Source organism: Podarcis filfolensis, assembly GCF_964270895.1.
Source record: "Podarcis filfolensis genome assembly, chromosome: 8".
NCBI classification, from domain to species: domain Eukaryota; kingdom Metazoa; phylum Chordata; class Lepidosauria; order Squamata; family Lacertidae; genus Podarcis; species Podarcis filfolensis.
Window position 1 is genome coordinate 66643676 of NC_139611.1, and position 23547 is coordinate 66667222.

Sequence of the window (23547 nt, forward strand, 5' to 3'; positions counted from 1 at the left end):
CCCCAATATCAAAGAGATCACCACTGTGATGTAAAGCAGGTCTGCAATTACAAACACCTGGCCTGTAAAAGGAGACCTCATAAATGCTACATGCTTTAGAGTAGGGATCACCTTTGGTGTTGAGATAATAGTCAGGCAGCAACTCCCTGAGAAGTGAATTCTTAAAAGAGAAAGACCAGAACTAGCCAATGAACTAGAGGCTGGAAAGCCTCGCTAAAATTCATCACACCCACTTTTATTCCTCATGTTGAAGCTTCTCGTTGCTGTGCACAAGTGCTAAAGCAGTGGCCTACGGACTAAAAACTAAGGGGCCAAAAAGTGATGCTCAACAGGATCTCACGTTTATTATTGAGAAGTGATTAATGGTGAAAGAAAGGCAGCGCCCATTCCTCATTGGCTTAACAAGAAAACTGAAGAAACATTCACTACACAGTTTACAATATTTTTCTTCCAAAATTAATGTTCCTGTAAACAAACAAGTTTTTACCACTGTTCTCAGCCTTCAAATCAAATCAAGCCAGACTTAATCTGTAATCCATATAATGCACAAGAACAGAACATTTCTTAGGACTCTTCGTATTTGACTTTGAGAGAAAATGAACCACCCCTCAGACACGACCTTGCCGACAGATTCCATTCAAATCTTCTAGGCATAAAAAATCAAATTCTTCATAAAATTCCTCTTCCAGTCCATGGAAAAAATGTTATTTATTCCACTTTCCATGGTAGATGTCCAAAAGAAAGTCACAACTCGGTGTTCCAAGTGCAAATGTCAAAAAAACCAGAGGGAAGAGAGGTTTAGAAGGCCAGGAAACCAGGGAAGCGGCAGGTTTAAAAATTAGAGAAAAAGGCATATGCCACTTGCGGACTTTAAAATCCGATCAACATAGTAAAAAGACAAAAAAACAAAGCGTATGCTCTGAAATCACAACCAAAGCCAAAAGAAAGGGGACAGTTTTCACCTCTACTCTACCTAGAAGGGGTTTTTTTGTTTTTGTTTTTAAGTCCTATGTCTCTTGTGAAATTCCAATACTTTTTTTAAAACTGTAAGTTTATAAGAGTTTGTATGAAGTCAATGAAACAAGTTCTAATTTTCTCTGGTGTAGTTTTTCGTCCTTTCTGAAAGATATCCATGTTGCAGCATGTCTGCTGCAGTCTCTGTGGAAGGGCTCAGCATTTTACTTCACACGGCCTTGACGTTCCTACAGGAGAGAGAGAGAGACAGAAAGGCGGCTGTTAGTGGCACGGCAGTTTTGTAAAACTTTTAATAGTATTATTTTCACTGCTGAATAGGTTAATGAGAGTCATTCTGTGGATATTCAGCTGAGCTGAGCTACCTCCTCATATTCCAAATATACCAGACAGCACCTGCTTTGTGCACATTTTAATCCCTAAAACATCTTTTGAAGCAAGCCAGTCTGTATCATGAAAAACATTCACTTGGGTCTGCGTCCTCCTAGAGATCCCAGTATTTCTAACGATCAGCAAATTTTTGGACCTTAACTAGATCAGGGTAGGCACGTGGCTCCCTCTAGATGTTGTGGACCACAACTCCAGTCATCCCTGACCATTGATCATGCTGGCTGGTACTGATGGGAGCTGTCATTCACAACACCTGGAAAGCACAATCTTGGCTACCCCAGAACCAGATAGTGGTAATTTCTGTTTCTTCTTCCTCTTTTACATTGTGAAAAAATTAGCAAACAAGTGGCAATGCAATAGCTGGTATAAAGTGTGCTATCGACACACCAACTGAAAACTAAGCTACGAAGGCCTAAAGCTCTCCAGAGGTGATGGCAACTGAAAACATAACACTCCCACTCAAAAGGTGTCAGGATAGAATTTAGCTGCATTCCATTCCATTTATGTGAACCAACTATATGTAATCATACTGCACCTTCCATTTACCTGATCATTTTATAATTTAACCGCTAAAAGCAGAAAGTTAATGTGGTCTGAACCTATATATTGCAGGACACTCAGCATGCATCCCATCTAAAAGATGAAGGCTAGGCTGCTAACTAGCAGCACTTCAGGAAGAGTGCAAAGAAATCCCTTTACTATTCAGGCATAACTGATCCCTTCAGGCTACTGAGGACATCATGTCAGCTGGTTATCACATGTTTGATACCAAGGCAGGGGTGCCAACAGAGCAGACTCTGCTCCCACATAAATCTAAAGGAATGCAGATACAAGCTTTAAGTTACATACTAATGCAAAGTTCCTGAATGGAAATTGTACTGATGCTTTAAGTTTGTACTCCATCATAGAAGTTTGCCTGGGCACTTTGCTGAACTATGCTAGACTTTTGATAGGCCAGCCTATTCAATAGGCCATTACCTATCAACAGTTCAAATCCCCATTTTTTCATTAACTTTCAAGATGGTCTTGGCAAAGTTGTAAGAAAAGAAAAGCTCTGCTGGGTCAAACTATAAGCCTATCTTATCCGCCATGTCATTCCCTTTGTGGCCAACCAGATTACCATAGGGAAACCCCAATTGTCTCTTTTACTCCTCTGTCAAACAGGAATGTGAAAGACAGGACTATAATCTATGGGGAAAGGCTATTAATTCCACTTTCCCTTAAGGCTATTGATGAAACACAGGAACAACCCAATTCGGGGGGGGGGGGGAATCTAGGACTCAGCCTTCAACACTGTCAGAAGAGGATGACCCAAGAGGTAATGCTGCAAGATGTTATCTATCACAGAGTAAGTAGAAGAGCAGACACAGGTTACATGGGAAGACCACCTGACTTGGGATAAAATTTGGAATTTTACTTATCGGCAAGAAAATTACTTCTCCAGAGCAAAAAACAAATGTAAGGTAAAGTACATCCTTTCTGACCTCAATGGATCACAGCTGCAACTGAGTAAGATATCCTTCCATAATTTATCCAGTGTTGTCTTTTGTTTTGGAAATCATATCAGGTATACTATTCCAGAATGTTTCTTTAGAACATCCTGCATGTAGACATTCCTGATCTAATTCCATCCCACAACACCCTGCTGCAGCCTTCCCCAACCTGGTGCCTTCCAGAAGTTTTGAACTCCAACTTTTATCAGCTCCAGCCAGCAGGTCAGGGATTATGGGAGTTGTGGTCCAAAATATCTGAAGAACACCAGGACACCAGAAAAAGACTGCTTTAGAGGGTATAAAGATGCAACGCCTGGTTTTAAGACTAAAACAGTGTAATACTCTAGCTAGTTGCAAGTTAACATAATTTAGTTGAGAGGTTTGTGCCATAGTTTAGGAAATGTATGAAGCTGAATCAACAGGAAGCTTGATTTAAATGATGTTAGCTTTTTTCACATTCAATATATGGGAAAATTTGTGGAAGGAGGTTAAAAACAATAATAACAGTAATAACCATAAACTGGTTTTTCTTCTTGCTAATTTTAATTAATCAATCTTGCCTGAGAGCCCAACAACATTCTTTCTTAATCTTGTTTCAGAAACAAGTGAAAATGTTTTATTCTACCAGGTGTTAGGGATTTTATTGAAAGTGTGTTTTTGTTTTAACCGCTTTATTAATTTTTTTGTACAATTTTATGCATTACATTTTAAAATTGTTTAATTTTGGGACTGTGTTAAAACATGGTGCAGAAAAGTGGCCCTATATAAAAAGGTATCCAGAGTCTTCAAGGGAAACATCACAAACCACACTTTAGGTTGTATCCAAATAAGTCCCACTCAGAGGAGACCCATTTAAATTAATGAAACTAAGTAATGTCCATTAACTTCAGTGGGTATACTTCGAGTAGGACAAGCACTGAACACAAGCCACTGGATTATTGCAACCTAGCTGTAATCCAGAATTCAAGATCTGTGGCTAAGCTCTGCCTATCTAGTTTAAGTCCTGGAGGTGATGCCCTCTACCGCTTGATTCTCACAACCATGTGTTTTCTACAAATTGACTGTAGTTACTATAAACACCAAAGCCAATCTGAAACTTCTATAATGCATTAGCTATCTAACACAGCATTTCAAATACTATATAAGAATTTGGCTTCTGATAGATTTATCACCATACAAATTATATAGATTTACCATAATTTGAATGAAGTCATCGTTGTACAGCACCTAGAAAGCAATTAATGCTATTAGCTTTCATTGCACTGATAATAGCCTTGAAAACAAATGCTAGGGGCAAATCATCTGTCATATTCCCAAACCTGATGCCTTATGCATATGAAAGTTCTCTCTTCTGGAAGAAGAACATATGTACACTATCAATGCAAACAAGGCAATGGACTAGGGGCCCAACTAAGATGTTTTATGTAAATGTATGTAAAATTCTCGTCAGCCATCTTGTCCCAATAGCTACACTCTTCAGCTTGTTCTATGTAAAAATTCAACTATGCTTAGGTCACTGGAATCATGCTTTCACGTTGCATGTTTCTCCTCTCCTATGTTCCAATTCACTCCCCACTTCCGGCAAACCATGGGGTGTCAGCATATCCAAAACTGAACAAACTGATTTGTGCAACTTCTGTTTTGCCTCCAAACAAGAACTAGAACTATACTATGGTTACACAAAGCAGAGGTGCCCTCCTTCACTTTGAATCAGGAAATCTGAGTGTGCAAGAGGAATAGGGAACACGGGAACATGAGACACAGCCCCATCAGCCAAACCATGGTTTGCACATTGCTTAATAGTCAATGGCTTGTGTCCAAAACACGTTTGCTCAAGCATCTAAGCAGAAGTGCTTTTCAAACAGCCCTCAAGATTTTGTCAACTTCACCAACCCATGACATATACTAAAGTGTTTGATGGGACAAACCCTCACAAGCAGCTTTGATATGCCTTCAAAAGAAGTGCTTTCCACTTTTGCAAATACAGCTTTGTACACAAGGGAATGCATTGTGAGCCAATGATATGGCAGTTATCATAATGTAGAACAGGGATGGGGGAAATCTTGATAGCCACATTCTTTCATAGATCTTTTCAGGGGCTGCATGCATGGCACAAGGAAGGAACTAGAGGCAGCACAGTGGATGTGACTTTCCTGCTTGTGTAGTAGGCTACATTCTTGCCAAGGAAAGGCCAGAGGTTTTCATATGGCCACGTGTTTATCCCACATGCTCATCTCTACATCCACTGTCCAGACAAGAAAGAGACATTATCAAGTTCAACAACACATGCCAGCCAAAGACACTCAAGGAAGGCATGAAGCAGCACAAGTTGGGGAGGCGGGGCGGTGCAGGCTGCAGAGGGGAGTAGCCAAAGAGAAAGCATCAAGGGCCAACCAGAGAAGCCTGGAGGGCCACATTCAGTCCCCGGGCATGAGGGTTCCAACCCCGACGGAGTACATTACACCAAATTCCTAACTAAAATGGCAGTGATGCTTCTTAACAAATCCTAGTTATATACCTTCAAAATTAACTTACAGAAACAACAGAGTAAGGAAACTTTTTGCAACTTTATTTCAGGAAGCAAAAATGTGACAGACATGAGGTGCTATTTAGAGATGCTTTTAAGAATTGGTAGCATTAATACACTTTGAAGTCCTATCAGAAGTTAGAATGAATAGTGTCTCACAAACTATTTTAATTACGTATTGTACAAATACTGACTATGCTTTGGGCACTGAGTTAATGGCAGGGGGCGGGGAGGTAAGGAGAAAAACCTGTAAGGAACTGAAGGTTGTGTCAATGCTGCGCCAATGGAGTTCCACTGGTGCAATAGCATCTTCCTTTTCTCTCTTTCACACATGCGCCCCAAAAACCTGCTCTGGAAGGTCCCCCAAATCTCCAGCACTGATTTTGAGGGTGAACAGGGGACTGGAAGGAACAGGAGAGGAAGAAGAGATTCCATTGTGCCAACAGAGCTGCAGGACTCTTACAAAATAGGTAAATGACATTTTCTGCATTTGTACTCAATGAACATGGATATAGGTTACTCTATTTTATCCTCACAAATAACCTTCTGTGTTGGATTAGGGTAAGCCAAAATTACCCAGCTCCTATCAGCCCCAGCCAGCATGGGCAAATGTTCAGAGGCATTGGGAAACGGAGTGCAATAACATCTGGAGCGCACCAGACAGTGGAAGGAAAAGCTGGGCTAAGAGAAAGCAACTGCCCCAAGGCCATCCAGTGAGTTTCAAGGCAGGTCTCCCCAGCAGCCTACTCTAACCACTGCCCCATGCTGGCTCTCTTAAGTTATTTTCATCTGTGAAATTCTGCACTGTGGCCATCATGCTCATATTTCACTTACCATGTTTTTCCGTGTATTAGACAAGTTTTTTTTTGACTCAAAAATCATGTTAAAAAACTGGGGTCATCCAATACACAGATAGTGGCATGGGGGGAGAAGCAGTGCACCTGCCAGCCAGCTGGTTGGCGGGAGCACAACTTCCAACGATGCCACAGTGAGCAGGAAACGATCCAGGTAGTGTTTCCTGCCCGCAACTGCATGGGGGGGGGGGAGAGAAGCTGCGCGCCGCCAGCCAGCTGGTTGGTGGGAGCGCAACTTCCCCGATACGGCTGCGCGCGGGAAACAATCTAGGGAGTGTTTCCTGCCCGCAGCTGCATGGGGGGGGGGGGAGAAGCGGCACACCTGCCCACCGGCTGGCAGGAACACAACTTCCCCTGATGCCGCTGCACGCAGGAAACGTTGGGGGAGAAGCTTGCAGCTGCATGGGGGGGGGGGAGAAGCTCAACAACTTTGGGGCATCTCCCCTCATTTTCTTTAAACTGAGTCGCTAAAAATAGGGGGGTCTTATACATGGGGGCGTCTCATAGACTGAAAAATATGGTATCTTCACTCATTTTTAAAGAAATGTTTTAAAAACGATTTTCACAGGAAGATAGGAAATTGCCTGATACTGAGACAAACCACTGGCCCATCTATTTCAGCATCGTCTACCCTGACATGCAGTAGCTCTCCAGGGTTTCAGCCAGAAGACATTTCCAGACCTAACTGAAAATGCTGAACCTGTTGATGCTCTATCACTGAGCTATGGCCTTTCCCCCATATGGAGGCATTCCTTCTCACTGCCCTTGCTCTCCCAATTACATGATCCAAAGCTGCTTTTTACTTTTTAAAAAAGTTGAAAGATGGTCCATTCATATCTTGCATCATGTCTCAGTTTGGAACTAGCCCTCTGTTAGCAACTTGCCAAAATTTACTTTCAAACCCAAGCCTATAGAATTAGGTACACACAAAAAACAGAGAATATTCGAAGAGGATCCAGTAAGGAGAATGAGGCACTTTATAGTGATATTACCCCAAGTGAAATTTAAGTAGTGGCAAAATCAGGAAAAGTAGTGAAGAACTTTCTGAACCCTAATGCTGTAAACCAGCCTTCATCACAGGATTCTGAAATATAGTTTGCCTGCTTACTGTTCAAACCATCCTGCTGCAAGAAGGAACAGCAAGTCTAGCTTGGTTATGGCTCTGACTCAAGGGCAAAGTTCAAGCCCCTTAAATATAGTCCCCAATAAAGGCCCGAGCAACTGGCTTAAGGACTAAGAACAGTGTTCAAATGACAGAGGTATAGGAGTGTCTTTAAGCCACAAGCTCCCCTCTGACTCCACTTTTGTTACAATCAAACCTCTTCTAAACACACTAGCTCTTCTAAACACACTAGGATAAGGGAGCAAATCTGAACACTCTGAATCAGAGCAAAGCAAATTGTAAGTCACTGAACGCTCAACAACCAAGTTCCAAGTGCTCAGGTATAATATTTATAGAATGTGACTATTCAGTGATTTACATATCTGATATTTTTGGAGGAATGGAGCTCCCTTATGTGAAACATGGTCTCCACAGTCCATAGTTCCTCACTTAGCGGTTTTCTATACTTGCTTGAATAATAATTTCAGAATTCTTCATGGTTTGACATCCAGCATCAAGTTCTGAGCACTCATTTTTGTGGGGTTGGGGCTTTTTTTTTTTTAACTTATCCTGCTATTTTATTGATTATAACTATCAATAAGCATAGAACAGTGAAGGCTTTCTTCCTTAAGTATGAATGGGAGATAGGCCTCTTGAAAGGAGTATTCTTCAAATGACTCTTTAAGGAAGAACTGCTCACCTAAATAGCTGCTGAGGCTATCAGAGGTGTGCAAGTCTCCAAGTGATTGTGCCCACTCCTCTGGGCTTCTCACCCTCAGTGTTTCTCTAACTTGGGTCTCCAGATGTTGCTGGGTCTCCCATCATCCCTGACCACAACTTCCTGATGGGAGTTGTAGTCCAAAAACAGCTGAAGGCCTAAGTTTGAGAAACATTGCTCTAAGATATGCAGAGAGAACTCAATACTTGCTGCGAGGCTTAGACTAACCCCTGAAATTAGCAAATTCATGCTTAATGAATCTCAGGCTTTTTGAGAGCTCAGAATCATTTTGGGGTTCTGTGAAGTACTAAAGGGTACTAGAAGAGAGGCCAACATAGCACATACCAATTAGTGTACTGACATCACCATCTTTGGACAAATTATGATTATATGCAATGCTGAAATGGGCTATCAAATTGTTCTGAATCAAAAAGAGTTGCTGCAAATTGTCCAAAATTGGAACCAAGAATTGCCACCTAGAATGACTCATTCAATTTAAAGAAACACTCATTTGAATAGATTTCACCAAAGATCACATATTCACATTTTGAAACCCTAGTATTGTAACACCTAACTCAATTTGGCTCTTTACTGTTGACTCTGGCTGGTCTGATTTACATTATTCAGGTGCCCCTCTGGACAGCCAAAAACAAAAAACCCCATTGCAGAATGCAAATCTTTAGGCAAATTCTTAAAGCTCTAAACAATATGTACAGTGTGTACTTTGCTTACATAGTTCAGAGCTCTAAACAAGATGAACAAATATTTTCTATCAACAATGGAGTACTGTGGCACATTAAAAACCAATTTCACTGAGATTTACTTCCAAGTAGGTCATTTAAGGCAGAGATGGCCAACTGGCAGCCAATCATCCTGATATTGCATGTGACCACAGTTCAGTAGTACAGAACATGCTTTGCATGCAGCAGGTCCTAGGCTCAATGTCTGGCATCTCCAGTTAAAGGATCATGTTGCAGGTTATGGGGAAGACCATCTGCCTGAGACCCTGGAGAGCTGCAGGCGGAGTAGACAAATGTCCTAACTTGCAGCTTCCCAGGTTCCCATGGTCCAATTTTATCCATCCTGAGAACATTTTCATAAGTATGTGGTTAAACATTAAGAGCTTCTCTCACTATGACTATTTTTAAATAGATGTTCCACTCTTTTAACAGCTTTCTATTGATTTTACATATGATGTCTCAGATATGCAAGACTGCAAGGAACTCATAAAAATGTTTAGCACTTGCTGCCAGGTGGTGCTTTATTATAGAACCTGATCACTCATAAAGAAATTGGTTGTGTAGCAAAATATACCTCTGCCCCCCAAACACTGCTTGGAACATCAAGTGGTTCATGAGAATACAAAAAACAGCTGCTCTTGCCTGGGTTTAAGACTGTACAGTCAAAACTCGGTTGTCAAACATAATCCGTTCCGTAAGCCCATTCAGCTTCTGAAACATTCGACAACTGAGGCACGGCTTCTGATTGGCTGCAAGAGCTTCTTGCACTCAAGCGGAAGCAGTGTTGGACGTTCAGCTTCCGAAAAACTTCGAAAACCGGAAGACTTACTTATGGGTTTTCAGCGTTTGGGAGCCAAAACATTCAACAACGGAGGAGTTTGGGAACAGAGGTTTGACTGTATCCCTACATTCTGACTGCTGTTAGGGTGCTACAGTTTCACAGAATACTGTTATAAATCTAAAGCCCCTTGAAAATACAAGTTTTCCCAATACTACCATGTCAAAGTAGCACTGGAGGAGTTACAGTATTAGATGGGTCCCCAACCAATAAAATTAACTGTAGCTTTAAAAAGTTACACATCAGGCAAATTGAAGTGTTGATCTTTCAAAGAGCAGGGATGGAGAATCTCTTACCATCTTCCTGCCAACTGTCAAGACAACAAGCTCTTTGAAAAATGACCTGTTACAAATGGCAGTGGACCAATAAGCCTTATGCCACTTTACAGGTGCCTTGGAACTTAGCTGTGGAAGTTCTTTTCCAGAAAACAGAACAGGCTAAAGAGGATGACATGCACCACTTCTGCTTAAAACCATTACTACATTCCATTAAAAGTAAAAGTCAGCTCCCACTTAAAGAGTTTCTGCCTATTCATGGCTAGGGTCAGATTCTCATAACATGGAGGACACATCCCAAACTGATATGCTAAACACTGAACTATTACAAACCAAACCACTTTTAATGTACTTTTCAGACTGTGGCAGTCTTATATAAAACAAATGTACAGACTTTTTAAAAAAATCACTTTGCTTAGACAATACTAGGGACACAATAATACTGTTTTTACTTGTCCATTTGAGGGCCTACTGATCTAACTCCAAGGAGGAACAAAAGGCAACTCATGGAGCTTTTAACTTAAAAGCATGCTTTTCCAGCAGCGTATCAGCTTTTAACATTGTCTGCATTGCTGTTAATATATAAGCTGAATTTTAACAAAAGTACTACAATTTTAAAAAGGAGTGCCTGAAACCATCAAGTACCCACTGGACTTGAAAGAATTAATATACTTGTACTACTCTGCCATTCTTCCTTCCTGCACCTTCTTTGAAGTTCTACAAACCATAAACATAAGCACCTCCAAGGTCTATTTTGCCCACTTAGTTTTGCTTCCTTGCTCATTGCATTTTTACAACATAGGTGCCTTATAAGCCACTGTTGTAAAAATGATGGAGGTCGTATTTCAGTCTTTAAAAAAACAACACCCTTCAAGGTTCGCGAAGTAACCTAAGACCCATAAGTGGTTGTGCACATTAACCTTTCCCATGCAACATTTTTTAAAGAGCGTGTGCCCTATTATTACTCATTCAATTTATTACTTGCCCTTCACCATGAGGTCCTAGAGTGGGTTACAACCATTTCTTCATCATCAGTGCCAGAAAACCTGCACTTATGTATAACAAAAGGGGAAGCAAACACTTATGCTGGTTTACAGTGGCATACATTTGGAATTATTCTAGTCCATACATGCATCTGTTGAAGGGAGTCTATCTTGTGAAGAGTTTAGGCCATAATAAATGTGTTAGTCTTTGAGATGTCACAGGATTTGTTTTAGTGTTAATGCTGTCATCCCACGTGTTTCTGATCCAGCAAAGGAGATAGGGAGGAAAATCTTTTATTTCCCCTTCAGTCCTCCAATCCAGGGTTGCAAGCAGAACAGCAGCACTGGATTTCATCCTTACTCTGTACCAGGAATTGGGCACTTGCAGCCCTCCAAATGTTGTTGGACTACCCATCAGCCCCAGCTGGCTCAGCCAATAGACAAAGATTATGAGAGCTGGAGTCCAACAACATCTGGAGGGCCAGAGATTCCCCATTCCTGATGTATATAAATCATCTTTCAAAGACCTACATAAGAAAACAAATGCAACTGGCTTCCGATGCCCAACGGAGGTATGGACTTGTGTTCCTAAAAAGGCAATCCTCATGTCATATGACATGCCTCTTTTGAAACAGTGAAGTTTCATAAGCAGTTTGATATGAAATAAGCGCCTCCTATTCAGAAGTCAAGTATTCCACCAGATGTCATCTCAATGCCTTGGACATGCCCAAAGTAGGTGTTTGGATCCTGCCCTATGTTTCTACTTCCCATTTATTAGCATCTTCTCACCAACCACCCAAGAAGTAAAACTTTCCTCAGCATATCTTTTAGAGATGTCAAGATAATTTTATTGCTCGAGTCAAAAGACCATTGCTATAGAAATACAAATTGCAAGTACAAAATGGGGAAATCATATTAAACCTTTTGGCCAAAACAAAAAATGCAGTCACACTTTTCACTGAAGATCAACAATTTGATCTTTGTTAAAGTCACACATGAATAAGACTGCAAGAACCCTCATCTAGCCCTTTCACTGTGTGTCAGTGGAAAGAGGCCTATTTGAAGTTTGCTAACAGTATTCCAATATAATGTATTTGTGTGCTACACAAGCTTCTCAATAAATGTTTACAGAGCAATGACACCCCCTTCAAACTCACTTATAAGGAGGAGGCCATGGTCATATAATCACACCTAATTCTTCCCCTTTGTTTCTACTCCCTACCAAATCCTGGCAGTTTGGCAAGTTACCTTTTTCACATTTTCCTCCTCCTCCTGGCGTTTCTCATAGTGTGAGAAGTCATCAAAGATGGAAGTGGTGTGCTTGTAAGTAGCAATGATTTTCAGCACCTGCTTAGCCTTTTCCAGAGGAACCTCCTGAGTGTCCCTGGAGTTGGTCACTGGTTTATTCTCATTGTTCTCTAGGCGAATGTGCCGCAGTTGGCTGTTGGGAACGTCCTTCACAAAAATCCACCGGACATCAAAGCGTCCCTTCCATTTGTCCTGGGACCACACGCCTGCGCATGTGTTGTAGTCCACAGCAGATTTCATTTCTGCAACTCCGCAGAAATGACCACTGCCATTGACACTGAAAAGTAAGTAAACAGGACCTTTTCCATTCATGGAGCGGTAAGCAGCATCCAGTCTCTTATTACCATGCTCTGTACTGCACCAGATGTTATATTTAATGGAACGGTGGATATCATCCTCAGAGTAACTCTTGATAATGAAAACCCGACCATGTTTCGGGTTCCAGTCAAAATCCTTAGGGTTATAGTTGTTGATGGACCTCAACTTCTCCAAGACTGGGTGTGGCTCCGAAGGGGCAGAACCAGAAGTGGCCTGAGACTGTCCAACTGCACTACCATCCACTCCATTCTGGCCAAACCCATTGCCACGGTTACGAGGTGCAACCCAGCGGGCAGGCTGAGCTGCCTGTTGCTGCACTGGCAGCTGAGTTGGTTGGGGTGGTGGAGGTGGCAGGGGTTGTGGCTGTTGTCCAGCGGAAGGCTGCACAGCTGGAGGGCTGTTACTCATTTGCTGACCCATCGGTTGGGGAGATATTTGGGTTGGTGGTTGACCAATATTCTGAACTAAAGCCTGGGAAGCATTTTTTGTCACTGGCCCTTTGTTATCCCAAGTTCCAATATCCATGTTATGTTTTATGGGAGGTGGTGGAAGACTTGTCCCTGCAATGCCATTCTTGGTCTTCAACTTGGGTTGCTGTTTTGCAGGTTTGCTGGCAATATCAGCCCAGGATGCTGGCTTTGGAGGAGCAATGGTAGCTGGAGGCAAGCTATTGGAAGCTACAATATTGCTGGCAATAGACCCACTGCCAACAGCAGAGCCAACAACTTTTGGGACGTTGCTTGCTACATCAGTGCTGCCTAGCTTCAAAGCTGCCATCCCTTGGTCAATGGTATTCATGCCAGGTGCCTTATTCAGGGTCTCACTAGCAAAAGCAGACTGTCCATCAATCATGGCTCCACCCAATGAGCTTGGTGCATAAGCATAGTTGCTACTATATCCAGAACTTTGAGTTGATTGCCCCTGAGAACTGTTATTGCCCCAAGCTGAGAAGTCAATTCCACTTGGAAAAAAGTTAAAGCCATGCTGTCCAAGAAATGGTGTGCTGCCAAGGGCCCCTGGCTGTCCAAACATGGCATCTGGGAGAAAGTGAGGTTCTCCATTGCTTATCTGTCCATAAGATGTTAAGTAGGGCATTGGTGGATCACCCCCTGTAGACCAAGCAGCTTCACCCAAAGAGTAGGAGAATCCAATGGATGGACTGTAGTAATTCGGCATATAGGAATCAGACATTGCAGTGTACGCGTTGTTCTGGAAGAGAAAAGCAAGAACTGAACAGTTAAATGAATAGCACATTGCAGCATGAAACAATATATGCTTTCCACAGACCTTTTCCCCACATTGAACTTTCAAGGCAAGCCTATTTACTGAAACCTGTAGCTAACACTGAACACTTTCGTCAAGTTGCTTTGAGACTTTTTATTGTACAAAACAACTGACAAATGAAATAATAAAATTAAAAATAAGCTACGTATTGGTTTTAAAGTATCAGTGAAAATTGAATCATTCTGCATTTTACCCTAAACCACAAAGATATTCCAAAATGTGCCCACTTGTCTAGCACATGTGGTGTTTGCACTTCTTACCTATATTGTGGGTTAGCAGGATATAAACTAAGATTACTGTACTAAAAGTAATCACAATTAAGGCTTAGTAAATTGATAAGTGCAGTAGACACCATTGATACAATCAAAGGTTGTTGGCATATTGATACCAGTGAAGAACAGAAAGCAAATAACAGGTTTCAAATGATGACTATTACGTGGTTACCAGGCTGATAAGACTTAATATTTCCTTACAAAGGCACTTGGAGGTCTTATTACAATCAAAATTTATATATTTAACAAAATTTATACACGTAAATACTTCAAACAAAAATGAAAAAGTGAAGGGAGGGCTCAGTTCTTGCAACTCTTTTTTTCTTTCTAAATAATTTGGTGCAGTTTAAACTTACATGCATTTGGGCTCAGAAAACATTAAGATCCAAAGTGGCTCAAACATTTGAAAGTATCTGGTTGGTGCTTCACAAAGCACTAGCACATTAATGACTTTAGCCCAAGACATTATCAAGATCAGTGTATTTTACCACTGATAAAGAGTTCTGACCAGGTTGTATTCTAACTGTGTTCTTTACACTTGAGTGTGGGTTGAAAATTCACTACAATTTCAAATTTAAAAATCCAAATAAAGTTCAGAATAGTTTTTAATTATGTGTTTATTATTTGAAGTTGTTAAGTTGTTTCTGGGGTTTATACCCAGAGTCTCTGCCAATAACTAAGAATTAACCTTACATTGAACCCCACTCTACCAATAAGAAGGGATAATGCATTTTCTATGATCTACCAGTAAGTATAAGATTTAAAGAAATGTAGACAAAACCCATGCTCCAGTTAGTGGGCACATTTAGAGTTCCCCCTGTACAAGCCATAATAAGATGTGCACAGCTGTTGGACAGCACCCATGAATTTTTGTATGTCTCTTGATCTTCCATCAAGAAGCCCAAAGTAGTGAGGCAGACTAGGTTGAGATACTAATTAATTTGCCTAAAGCTTCATCTTGTTCTAGAATGCAAGATCATAGGTGAAAGTTATTTGATCATTCAGCTACAATATAAGTTGTCGACCCCACAGCAGAAACATTCCTTCTTGATAAAGTGTTCTCATTTAAACATCTCTCAGCCCATGTTACTTGTTCAGCAGACCCACATAAGGTGAGAACAGCAACAAGCTATGAAAGGATAAAATCTTTGTCTCTGGACCTACAAGATTGAGTAGTTTTGTATTTGACAAGTCTCAGATTTCAAAGCCATTTAAACCAAGACCCTCTTCATGTATTTTGCTGTGTAGTCTGAGTAGATTATAAGACTGGGCACAGGACACCCAGCTCAAGGGAACACCTTACAGTGTCACTCTACACTTGGGAGCCAGCCCAACACTCTGCAGCCACTGGTGAGTTGCCCAAAGGGCTTTTGGAGACCAGGGAGAAGCTCCCTGCAGGAAGCATAGGATAGATTCAACTAATGTAAGTAAAAACATTCAGATACATTGGGAAAAGGGCTATGGCTATGCTTCATAAGCCAACGAACAGTTTCCAGAGGCTGCAGCAAAGATGCCTTCCTTGTCAACAGTAAGGTAGTACTTGTACTTCATCCCCCTATCCATGAAAGACACAGACACCTTGCAGAGGATGTGCCATGAATGCTGCAACTTATATTTATTGGCTTCAAATAGAATACAAGCTGTGATGGAGGGCGAGGGGATCATACACTTCTGAATGTGTGAGAAGAAACTTTGCAGGTGGTGGAAAGAACTGCCTGATTTATGCCAAGCAAGGAGACCACACCTGCTAAAATTATTAATACCCGACTGCCTCTTTAGCACCATGTGCACAGCGGAAGAACATATGCAGTTCTGCACATACAACCTTATGGTTTCTAGAAATAATATTAAGTTATGAGCAGTTCAAAAAGTAAGTGGCATCTCCGCCTTGTGCAGCTGCATTGTAGATCACTGAAGTGCAATCTTCCGCTCACAGCACTAACCTTTAGACTGGCATAGGATTAGGTTGCAAAGGTACTATAGCACAGGTAGGAAACCTATGGCCCTCCAGATTTTGTTCAGCTACAACAGCTTCCCAATCATGCTGGCTGGGGCTGACAGGAGTCCAATAGCATCTGGAGAGACACAGGTCACCCATACCTGTACTGTAAGCAAGAAAGTTCTCATTCATTCACAATAATTCTGTGATGTATGCTCATCAATGGCCAATGCCGTAATATCTGTACCATAACTGCTGCTACTAAAAGAATGAAAAGTTGGCAAATTCAACCTCTCTCTGCTTCAGCAACCTACACTGAATGTAAGTTTGACTTAGACCCAAACAACACACTGCAAGCAAATCATGGCTGCCACAAACCCACAACTCCCTAATGCTTAAGGATAATGGCTTGTATCCAATGCTAGTACTACTCAGACCGGACCCATTGAAAGTAATAACCATGATGAAGTTTAGTCTGTTAAATTTGGTGGGCCTGCTCTTAGTAAAGTTCAGCTGGACACAACTCAGTACATATGGCATGATAACGTTCAGTTTACCCACTACAAAACTTTGTATCACAGGTGTGATGTATGGCAGGAGTAGCAACTGATTATGTCATATCACTCCACATTGTTAAAGTTTTTTAAAAATATCATCAAGAAGTGAGGCGGGGAGGGGCGGCAGACAACAAGCATGTCTGCTTCTTTTGAGAGCACTCATGGTGATTCTCATGTCCAGTTTGGGCTTCCCTACCCGCCAGTTTCAAATAGGACATAACACAGTCACCGTAGAAGCAGGAAAACCAACTGTGGTTTCTTTCAGATAACTGAACTGATCAAAGAGTGAGGAAAGGAAGAATCTGACATGCTAAGAGAGTGAAAATTTGAAACTAAGGGTTGTATCCAACTAAGTTCAACTCAGAGAAGACCCATTGAAATTTGTGGACATAAGTTAGTTATGCACATTAACTTAAATGGGTCAATTTTGATTAGCACTAACTTTGGGCGCAGCCCTAAGCCTTTCAAAGGATGAACTTGTGACCTGCAAGTCTCTGTCATTAAATTGAAATATCAGTTGCCAGCATGACATCACATTAAATAATCATTGCAAAATGTTACTTCTGTAAGCTCTTTTGAGGCTATGCATTTGAGATGTACTCCAGGAACCAAACAGCTCCCCCAAGGACCAACTGCTTTAACAGTGTAAACATATCTCTCAAGCCTGCCAGAACTCTTCCTTTTAATGCCAGCAAATAAACAGGCATTAATGGCATAACTGAGCATACTGCTGCACACAAAAACCATGAATTTTTAAATCTTAATTGAAGTTAATCAAGAATATGTTCCACCACCACCTAAAGATTAAGGATGTAAACTGATAGCACTGGGCTCACTGTATGCTGGATGTGCTCCACTTCACAAAACACTGACACTGGTCCAGTTCACCCACACCCAAATTTATTGCAGAACTGGGGGCGGGGGGGTAGGAACATGAAAACCCCTCATTGATCTTGATCAGGGGTCAGCAACCTTTTTCAGCCGAATTCCTATGCCCCAGAGATGCATTTTAAATAAAAGCACACATTCTACTCATGTAGAAACCCCAGGCAGGCCCACCAAATAACCCAGAGATGCATTTTAAATAAAAGGACACATTCTACTCATGTAAAAACATGCTGACTCATGCACCGTCTGTGGGCCAGATTGAGAAGGCGATTGAGCCGCATCCGGCCCACGGACCTTAGGTTGCCTACCCCTGATCTTGATAGTGAACTGTCATTGAACTGCCCCAAATGCAAAACTGACCACAATAATCACCCACTACTTAACAAAATCTCTCTTGTTTACAGAAGACCTACTACTTAAGAAATTGAAGAGCTGAAGAGTACAAAGATGACATTCCATATCTAGCAATGCAAACTTTCCAAGGCGAAGACTAAGGATTATAATGTAACAAACAAGGCCCAGTTAATGAAGTGGTAAAACCAAGGTTCCCTACATCCAAAGGCATAGTTATCTCAAGCCTACCAATATTAGGTTGACATCTACTTCACAAATAAAGCAATGCTTTAATTTGGAGTTTAAAAGTTGGCATCTAGGGGCTTCCTCTCATCTTGACTTTTTGTTGGCATCGTCTACCAGTTGTGAGGGGTGTGATGATAGGAACCCAGGCGCAAGTAGCACCCATGTGCACATTTTTTTTATTAACAAAACACTGGGCAATGATCAGGGTAGAGGGGATCAGCGTTAAGCAAAATCAAATGAGATTTAAGACTGTCCAGGACTCTGCTCTGCTTGAAAGCACCCTGGATAACTCCAGCCAGTTGTCACAGGCTGCCAAATAGATCCATTTTCCTATCACTTTAGATGCATCCAGATGACTGTTTTCTGGGACTGCCACTCTAATGTTCAATCATGTCCAGTGGGAAAACTGTTTTTGAGCCCCCAAATCTAATTATTTTTCACCATGGCACAAATAAGTAATTGCAACATACTGTGCTCTGGAAGAACAGATCACATGGTTTTGCTATCACTACTACAAGGCCTGTAAGATATTTACACAATTACTCAAAAATTTCCATTCATTCCTGGCAGGGAATTCCTGAAGCACTATGAACCACCCAGCTCCCTGTAAACTTCCAGGCATCACAGGATTCCACCCTCTACTATTTAACATGTATATATAACATAAGGCCACTAAGCAAGATCAAGTGAAGACCTGGCATGAGGTGTCATAAGTACGCTGGTAACACCCAGCTCTTTTCTTTTCATCCGACCAAGGTCCTGCAGTCAGTTTACTTGATATCCAGGGTAAGTGGGGAACGGGATGCAGACAAGCCAACTGGAGCTGAAGCCAATAAAAGTGAGGTAATGATGAGTAGCAGACCTTTGATTGCAGGAAAATAGGAACATCCAGCATGTATGGGGGATGGTCTGCCCTGGGTTCCTCAGGTTTACATGCATGGAATGTTCTTATATCTGTTCATACAGCTGTAGCTTCAGTGGCATGAACACTTTTCACAAAGTTATCAGCAGAAAAGGCCCCTTCTTATCAATTCAGAATTGAAAGTCACCTGTTGTGCCTTTGCAACTTTGAATGTTTTTGCAATGTTTTTTGAATGCTACTGCAATGTTTTTACCTGCCTACAGCTAGTCTTGACACATTAGTGATTGGGAACACATTAAAACATGATTCAAGAGGCAATGGTCTTCTGGGAACAATTCAAGATACTCATGTATCCAGGATGCACTGAACAGTTTGAGGCTACTTTAATCCTGTCACAAACTCAAAGACTGACTAGATGTGCCTACGTGATCATGCTAAATGTGCACTAGAATACACTATGGCATGCGGTAATGTATTATTGGACAACGATGGAATTCTCTCCCAGCAGATCCCAGCCACAGTGTGAACCTAAACACCTTCCAGAAGTAGGGAGAATAACGGCTGTCTTTAAGTAGTCAAAATGAAACTGATATTAAGGTTTAGATCTCATCTATATCAGAAGACTGAATCTAACTAAAGAACAAGCACCCCTCCTTTCACACACAAATAAACTGCTGGTGAAGATAAAAAAGATAAGTGTTCTAAATGAAATGTCCTAGAACTAAGTCATCCTGTACTCTGATTTATTCTACAATTCTAAGCACATTTACTTCAAAGCAAGTCCTAGTGAAATCAATGGCACTTTTATAGTTTAGCTAATTGCAGAATTTCAAGCATAGAATTTAGGAAGTAAGTGTGCTGAGGATTGTGGTCTTGGTCCACGAAAGAGGCTTAAATGATTTATTCAGATAAAAACAGAGACAGAAGTTTATATGTAGTCTACACTTCCTTTAGGAAGCTGAAATAAGTTTGCACCAGGACCCATGTTAAGGAGAACTGGGTGAGGGGTTGGGGGGATTATTTATTTAATGCTATGTTTGCAACATTTATAAGCGTTGTTCAGCTAACACTCAGTTGTTACCACTTGCTTCCAGCACAGCGCACTGCATATTTCCATATAAATTACATATGAGTATCTATATAGCATTGCCAGTTCCGTCAGCGTTAGTTAACTGTACAATGTCAAGCCCAAAAGGCATCCTGAAAGCTAGATAGCAGAAAAGGAAACAATTACTAATAATGCACCCCACCCATTAAACAAATAGGTACGTTTTCTATCACTCACCGGTCTGGCCTGAGGACTCAAATAAGGTTCAATATCATCATCATTTAATCCATCTTTCTGATGCACCGATCCATTTTGCACTAAAAACAAATGTATAACAAGCATTATTCAATACCAATATAGTTTATTCTATCTTGTCTAAAAACCACACCCTGTGACCTAGAAAGTCTTGCCACCTGATCCCTATTCCTGCGCACAGAAAATGAAATATGTCAATTTTCCTTCTGTTTCAATTCTGCCCCCTTCCACTGTAAATGTTGGGGAACTAAAGGGCAAATTACTCCCTGTATATGCTGCCATTATCAAACACACAACTGAACTCTCTTTACACTGTTTACAGCTACATGAGCCACATAAAGCATCTTTTAGCTTTACATTTAAACTTAGCGAAGGAGCAACTTCATTAATAGGAACTTTCCCCTTCGAGCAGCCCATCTCATATGGACAAGCATTTCAAAGTGAGGCAGGGAGAAACACAGGTACAGGCTTTGGCAGAATTTTGTTCTGCAACTGGAACCCATGAAATGATCCCCTTAACTTTTTTAACATTACAAACTATTCTCATTTATATGGCCTTTTAAAGCTTCTCTCCTTTATGTTCACCTTAAAAGAGCTGTAGAAACTTAATGAGTCCATTCCTTCTCCTGTAGCCTGAATATTCAGGCAAACCACCAATCTCCAGTTATTCACTGCCACCAATTTTGCTTACAGGATCTCCTCCTGAAAAAGCTGTCAAAGAGCCCTTTTCTGAGCTGTTATCTTCATATTGCAATCCAAGGATAACCAATGGGACAGTTTCCAGATGTTGCTAGACTACAACTCCCATCATACCTGACCACTGCCCATGCATGCTGGAGAATTAGGGTCCAACAACATCCGGATGGCACCACAATTACTACCCCAGCAGTAAGCCATACATTATCTTTTTATTAAAACTTGCTGTGTTTGTGTGTTGTTGTTTTTTGGTTTTGCTTTGAGGGTGGGTGAAGCCTAGAGAAAATGGGAACATGCAATACCCCCTCAGTCCACTAACATAAACTGGCTACTGCCACCTTTTAATGTGCACTGCACCCTCTTAACTATGACTCACTTCTGCAATTAGCTCAAAACGTTAATTTCCAAGCACCCAGCTCCTTGCTCTGCCGAATTAAAGAGCCCATTAAATACGTCACACTTTCCCTCTTAACCAGGGATAACTCATCACTCTCATCTCAATCAACTAATTTGGGATTCCCTTACACCACACACACACACATATATAACTAGAACGAAGTTTTAAACCGTAAGGCAATGATGACTTCCTCCAGTTTTTCCCCCCCAAGGGGGCATCATTGCTTACGGGAAAACACGCTGCATTCCTCCCTGCCACGTTCTGTTTCATTTGATTTCTCAAAAGTCACACGGATACATATGTGTGCTGCCCATGCGGCAACCCACGCTACGGTTTCCTGGAGAGACGGCGGCACGGCAGGAACTCGCCTCACCTGCATGCCTTTCAGGAAACAAGAGGTCCGATCGAAAAATGGGACGGGAGGCGTCCCTCCCTTATCCTCCATTAACGGAAAACGCGCTACCTTCCCACCACCCACCCTCCACCCACCCAAAAAAAGGAAAACACCACCTCCCCGGCCACCCCTCATGGATCTCTCCCGGTCCCGCCACGGCGGCTGGTCCCTCAACTCACCTTTGGTGCCTTGGCCCTTAGGTCTCTGCAGCGGCGGCGGCGGCGCAGCGGCGAGGAGAAAACGAGAGAGAAAGGGAAACATAAGGCGATGAGGCAAAACGAGGAGGAACCCGAACCCCGAGTCCGACGGAGACGCGAAGGAAGGGAAGAGCCGGAGAGCAAAACCTAGGCCTCTCCGCCTGCCTCGGGGAGGCTTCGGCGGGAGGAAGGCCGGGCCCTGCTTGACGGCGGGGGTTCGTTTGAAACGGGAGCGACGCGAGGAGAGGAGGGATAGCGCGCGGGGCCTCCTAGTTGCCCGTTTATGCTCCCCCCACCACAGCCGCCCGGTAGGCCCGAAGCCGGGGCCTTTCCCAGCGCGGCACCTCCAGCTCCCCGCCGCCGCCAGCCAGTTTCACCCCCCCACCCCGGTTACCTGCTCCAAGAGGCTGCTGGCCGACATGGCTCCGTGCGGCGGCGTCTGGCGGCGGCCTCGTTCCGAGGTGAGCTGCGCCGGTGAGGCGAGGGGGGGCCCGGGGGGGAAGCGAAGGGGCGGGGGCGGTAGTGGTGGCGGAGACCGCGGCGGCTTTGTCCGGGGAGCGAGGAGGAGGAGGAGACACACCGCGCGGCTCGCTCTCGGCTTCCTGGCGGACTCTGACTGGCTCGCCCCGCCCGCGGCTCCGCCCGCTTCTCGCCTCGACGCTCTAGCCCCCGTCCCTCTACCACAACAACCCCCACTCTCTATGGTCCGCCCCCCGCGCGCGCACGCATGCGCGCACTCGGCGAGGGTTGGGTGTCACGCGGTAAAGGGAGCGCGCGGTGAGAGACCGCGCTGGGGGGTGGGAGAGGGGAAGATGCGGGGGCAGAGAAAAGCATGATGGGTAAATGTGTTGAACCGCTCTGGGAAAGGGGTGGGGCGATGGAGGAGGAGGAGGGAGAGTTGTCACTAGCGCCCCCTTCCGGAAAGGTGCTGTAAGTTTTATAATATGTATAAAAATGCAGCCAAGGAAGACGGGGGAGGCTGTTAATTTATTGAAAGGGGGCCTATGCCTTTAACAACCTTGGCTGCTTTTTTATTATATTTTTAATAAAACGCGCACACACACGCACAGCCATAGGCGTACCCGGGGGGGCAGTAAAAAAAAACAGAAATACTTAACTAACTGACCAATCAAGTCAGTTCTGCCCCCCCCCAACCAAAAATCCTGGCTTTGCCCATGTATATAGCTTAAGGCCCTAGCAGATGCAGGTGGCATCGTGCACAGCAGTTTGCAACTGGAACCTAGGCTTTTCTCCGGAGTCATGGAATTGTAAAGTTGGAAAGGATGCCCCAAGGCTCATCTAGTCCATTCCCTGCTCAGGAGAATAGTGAAGACTGCAGCAGAAATAATAAATGAAAAAATTGGGATGCTGCCCCAAATTCCCTCACAGGAAATTACAATGCAAACTCCTGTGATTTTACAAGTCAATGGGTGTTGCAAACAGATTTTTCTTTTCCTGAAGCAAATTAACATGGATATGAACACTAAGCTTCTGTTAGTTTTCCAGAAGTGACTTTTACATCTTGTGAAATACCATATAAACCTTGGAAATTATCAGGTAAGGAAACTTTGGGGAAACAGAATAAAGTGCTGTCTGAATGCAGCCCTAAACGGATGTTATAAGAATTTTAAGGTCTTATAAATGCAAAATAGATGTTCATA

The 23547-nt window shown here is 42.6% G+C and overlaps 1 protein-coding gene across 4 annotated transcripts; it reads right to left on the bottom strand.

Annotated features, from left to right (window-relative positions):
- Nucleotides 1–319: 319 nt before the first annotated feature.
- On the bottom strand, nt 320–22746 carry YTHDF2 (YTH N6-methyladenosine RNA binding protein F2). 4 transcript variants are annotated; one of them, XM_083627281.1, is made up of 7 exons: nt 22281–22544; nt 21869–21893; nt 20185–20264; nt 18732–18860; nt 12141–13727; nt 4050–4082; nt 320–1202 (listed from the first exon to the last, which is right to left on the bottom strand). In XM_083627281.1, exons 1-7 carry the CDS (start codon nt 22305–22307, stop codon nt 1179–1181), a joined length of 1905 nt encoding a protein of 634 aa, XP_083483407.1. In that variant the 5' UTR covers nt 22308–22544; the 3' UTR covers nt 320–1178. The 4 variants fall into 4 exon arrangements, with proteins under 4 accessions (XP_083483407.1, XP_083483409.1, XP_083483408.1 ...); XM_083627283.1 differs by lacking the exon at nt 18732–18860 and having other exon boundaries at nt 22281–22746; XM_083627282.1 differs by lacking the exon at nt 4050–4082 and having other exon boundaries at nt 22281–22596.
- Between the last annotated feature and the right edge of the window lie 801 nt (nt 22747–23547).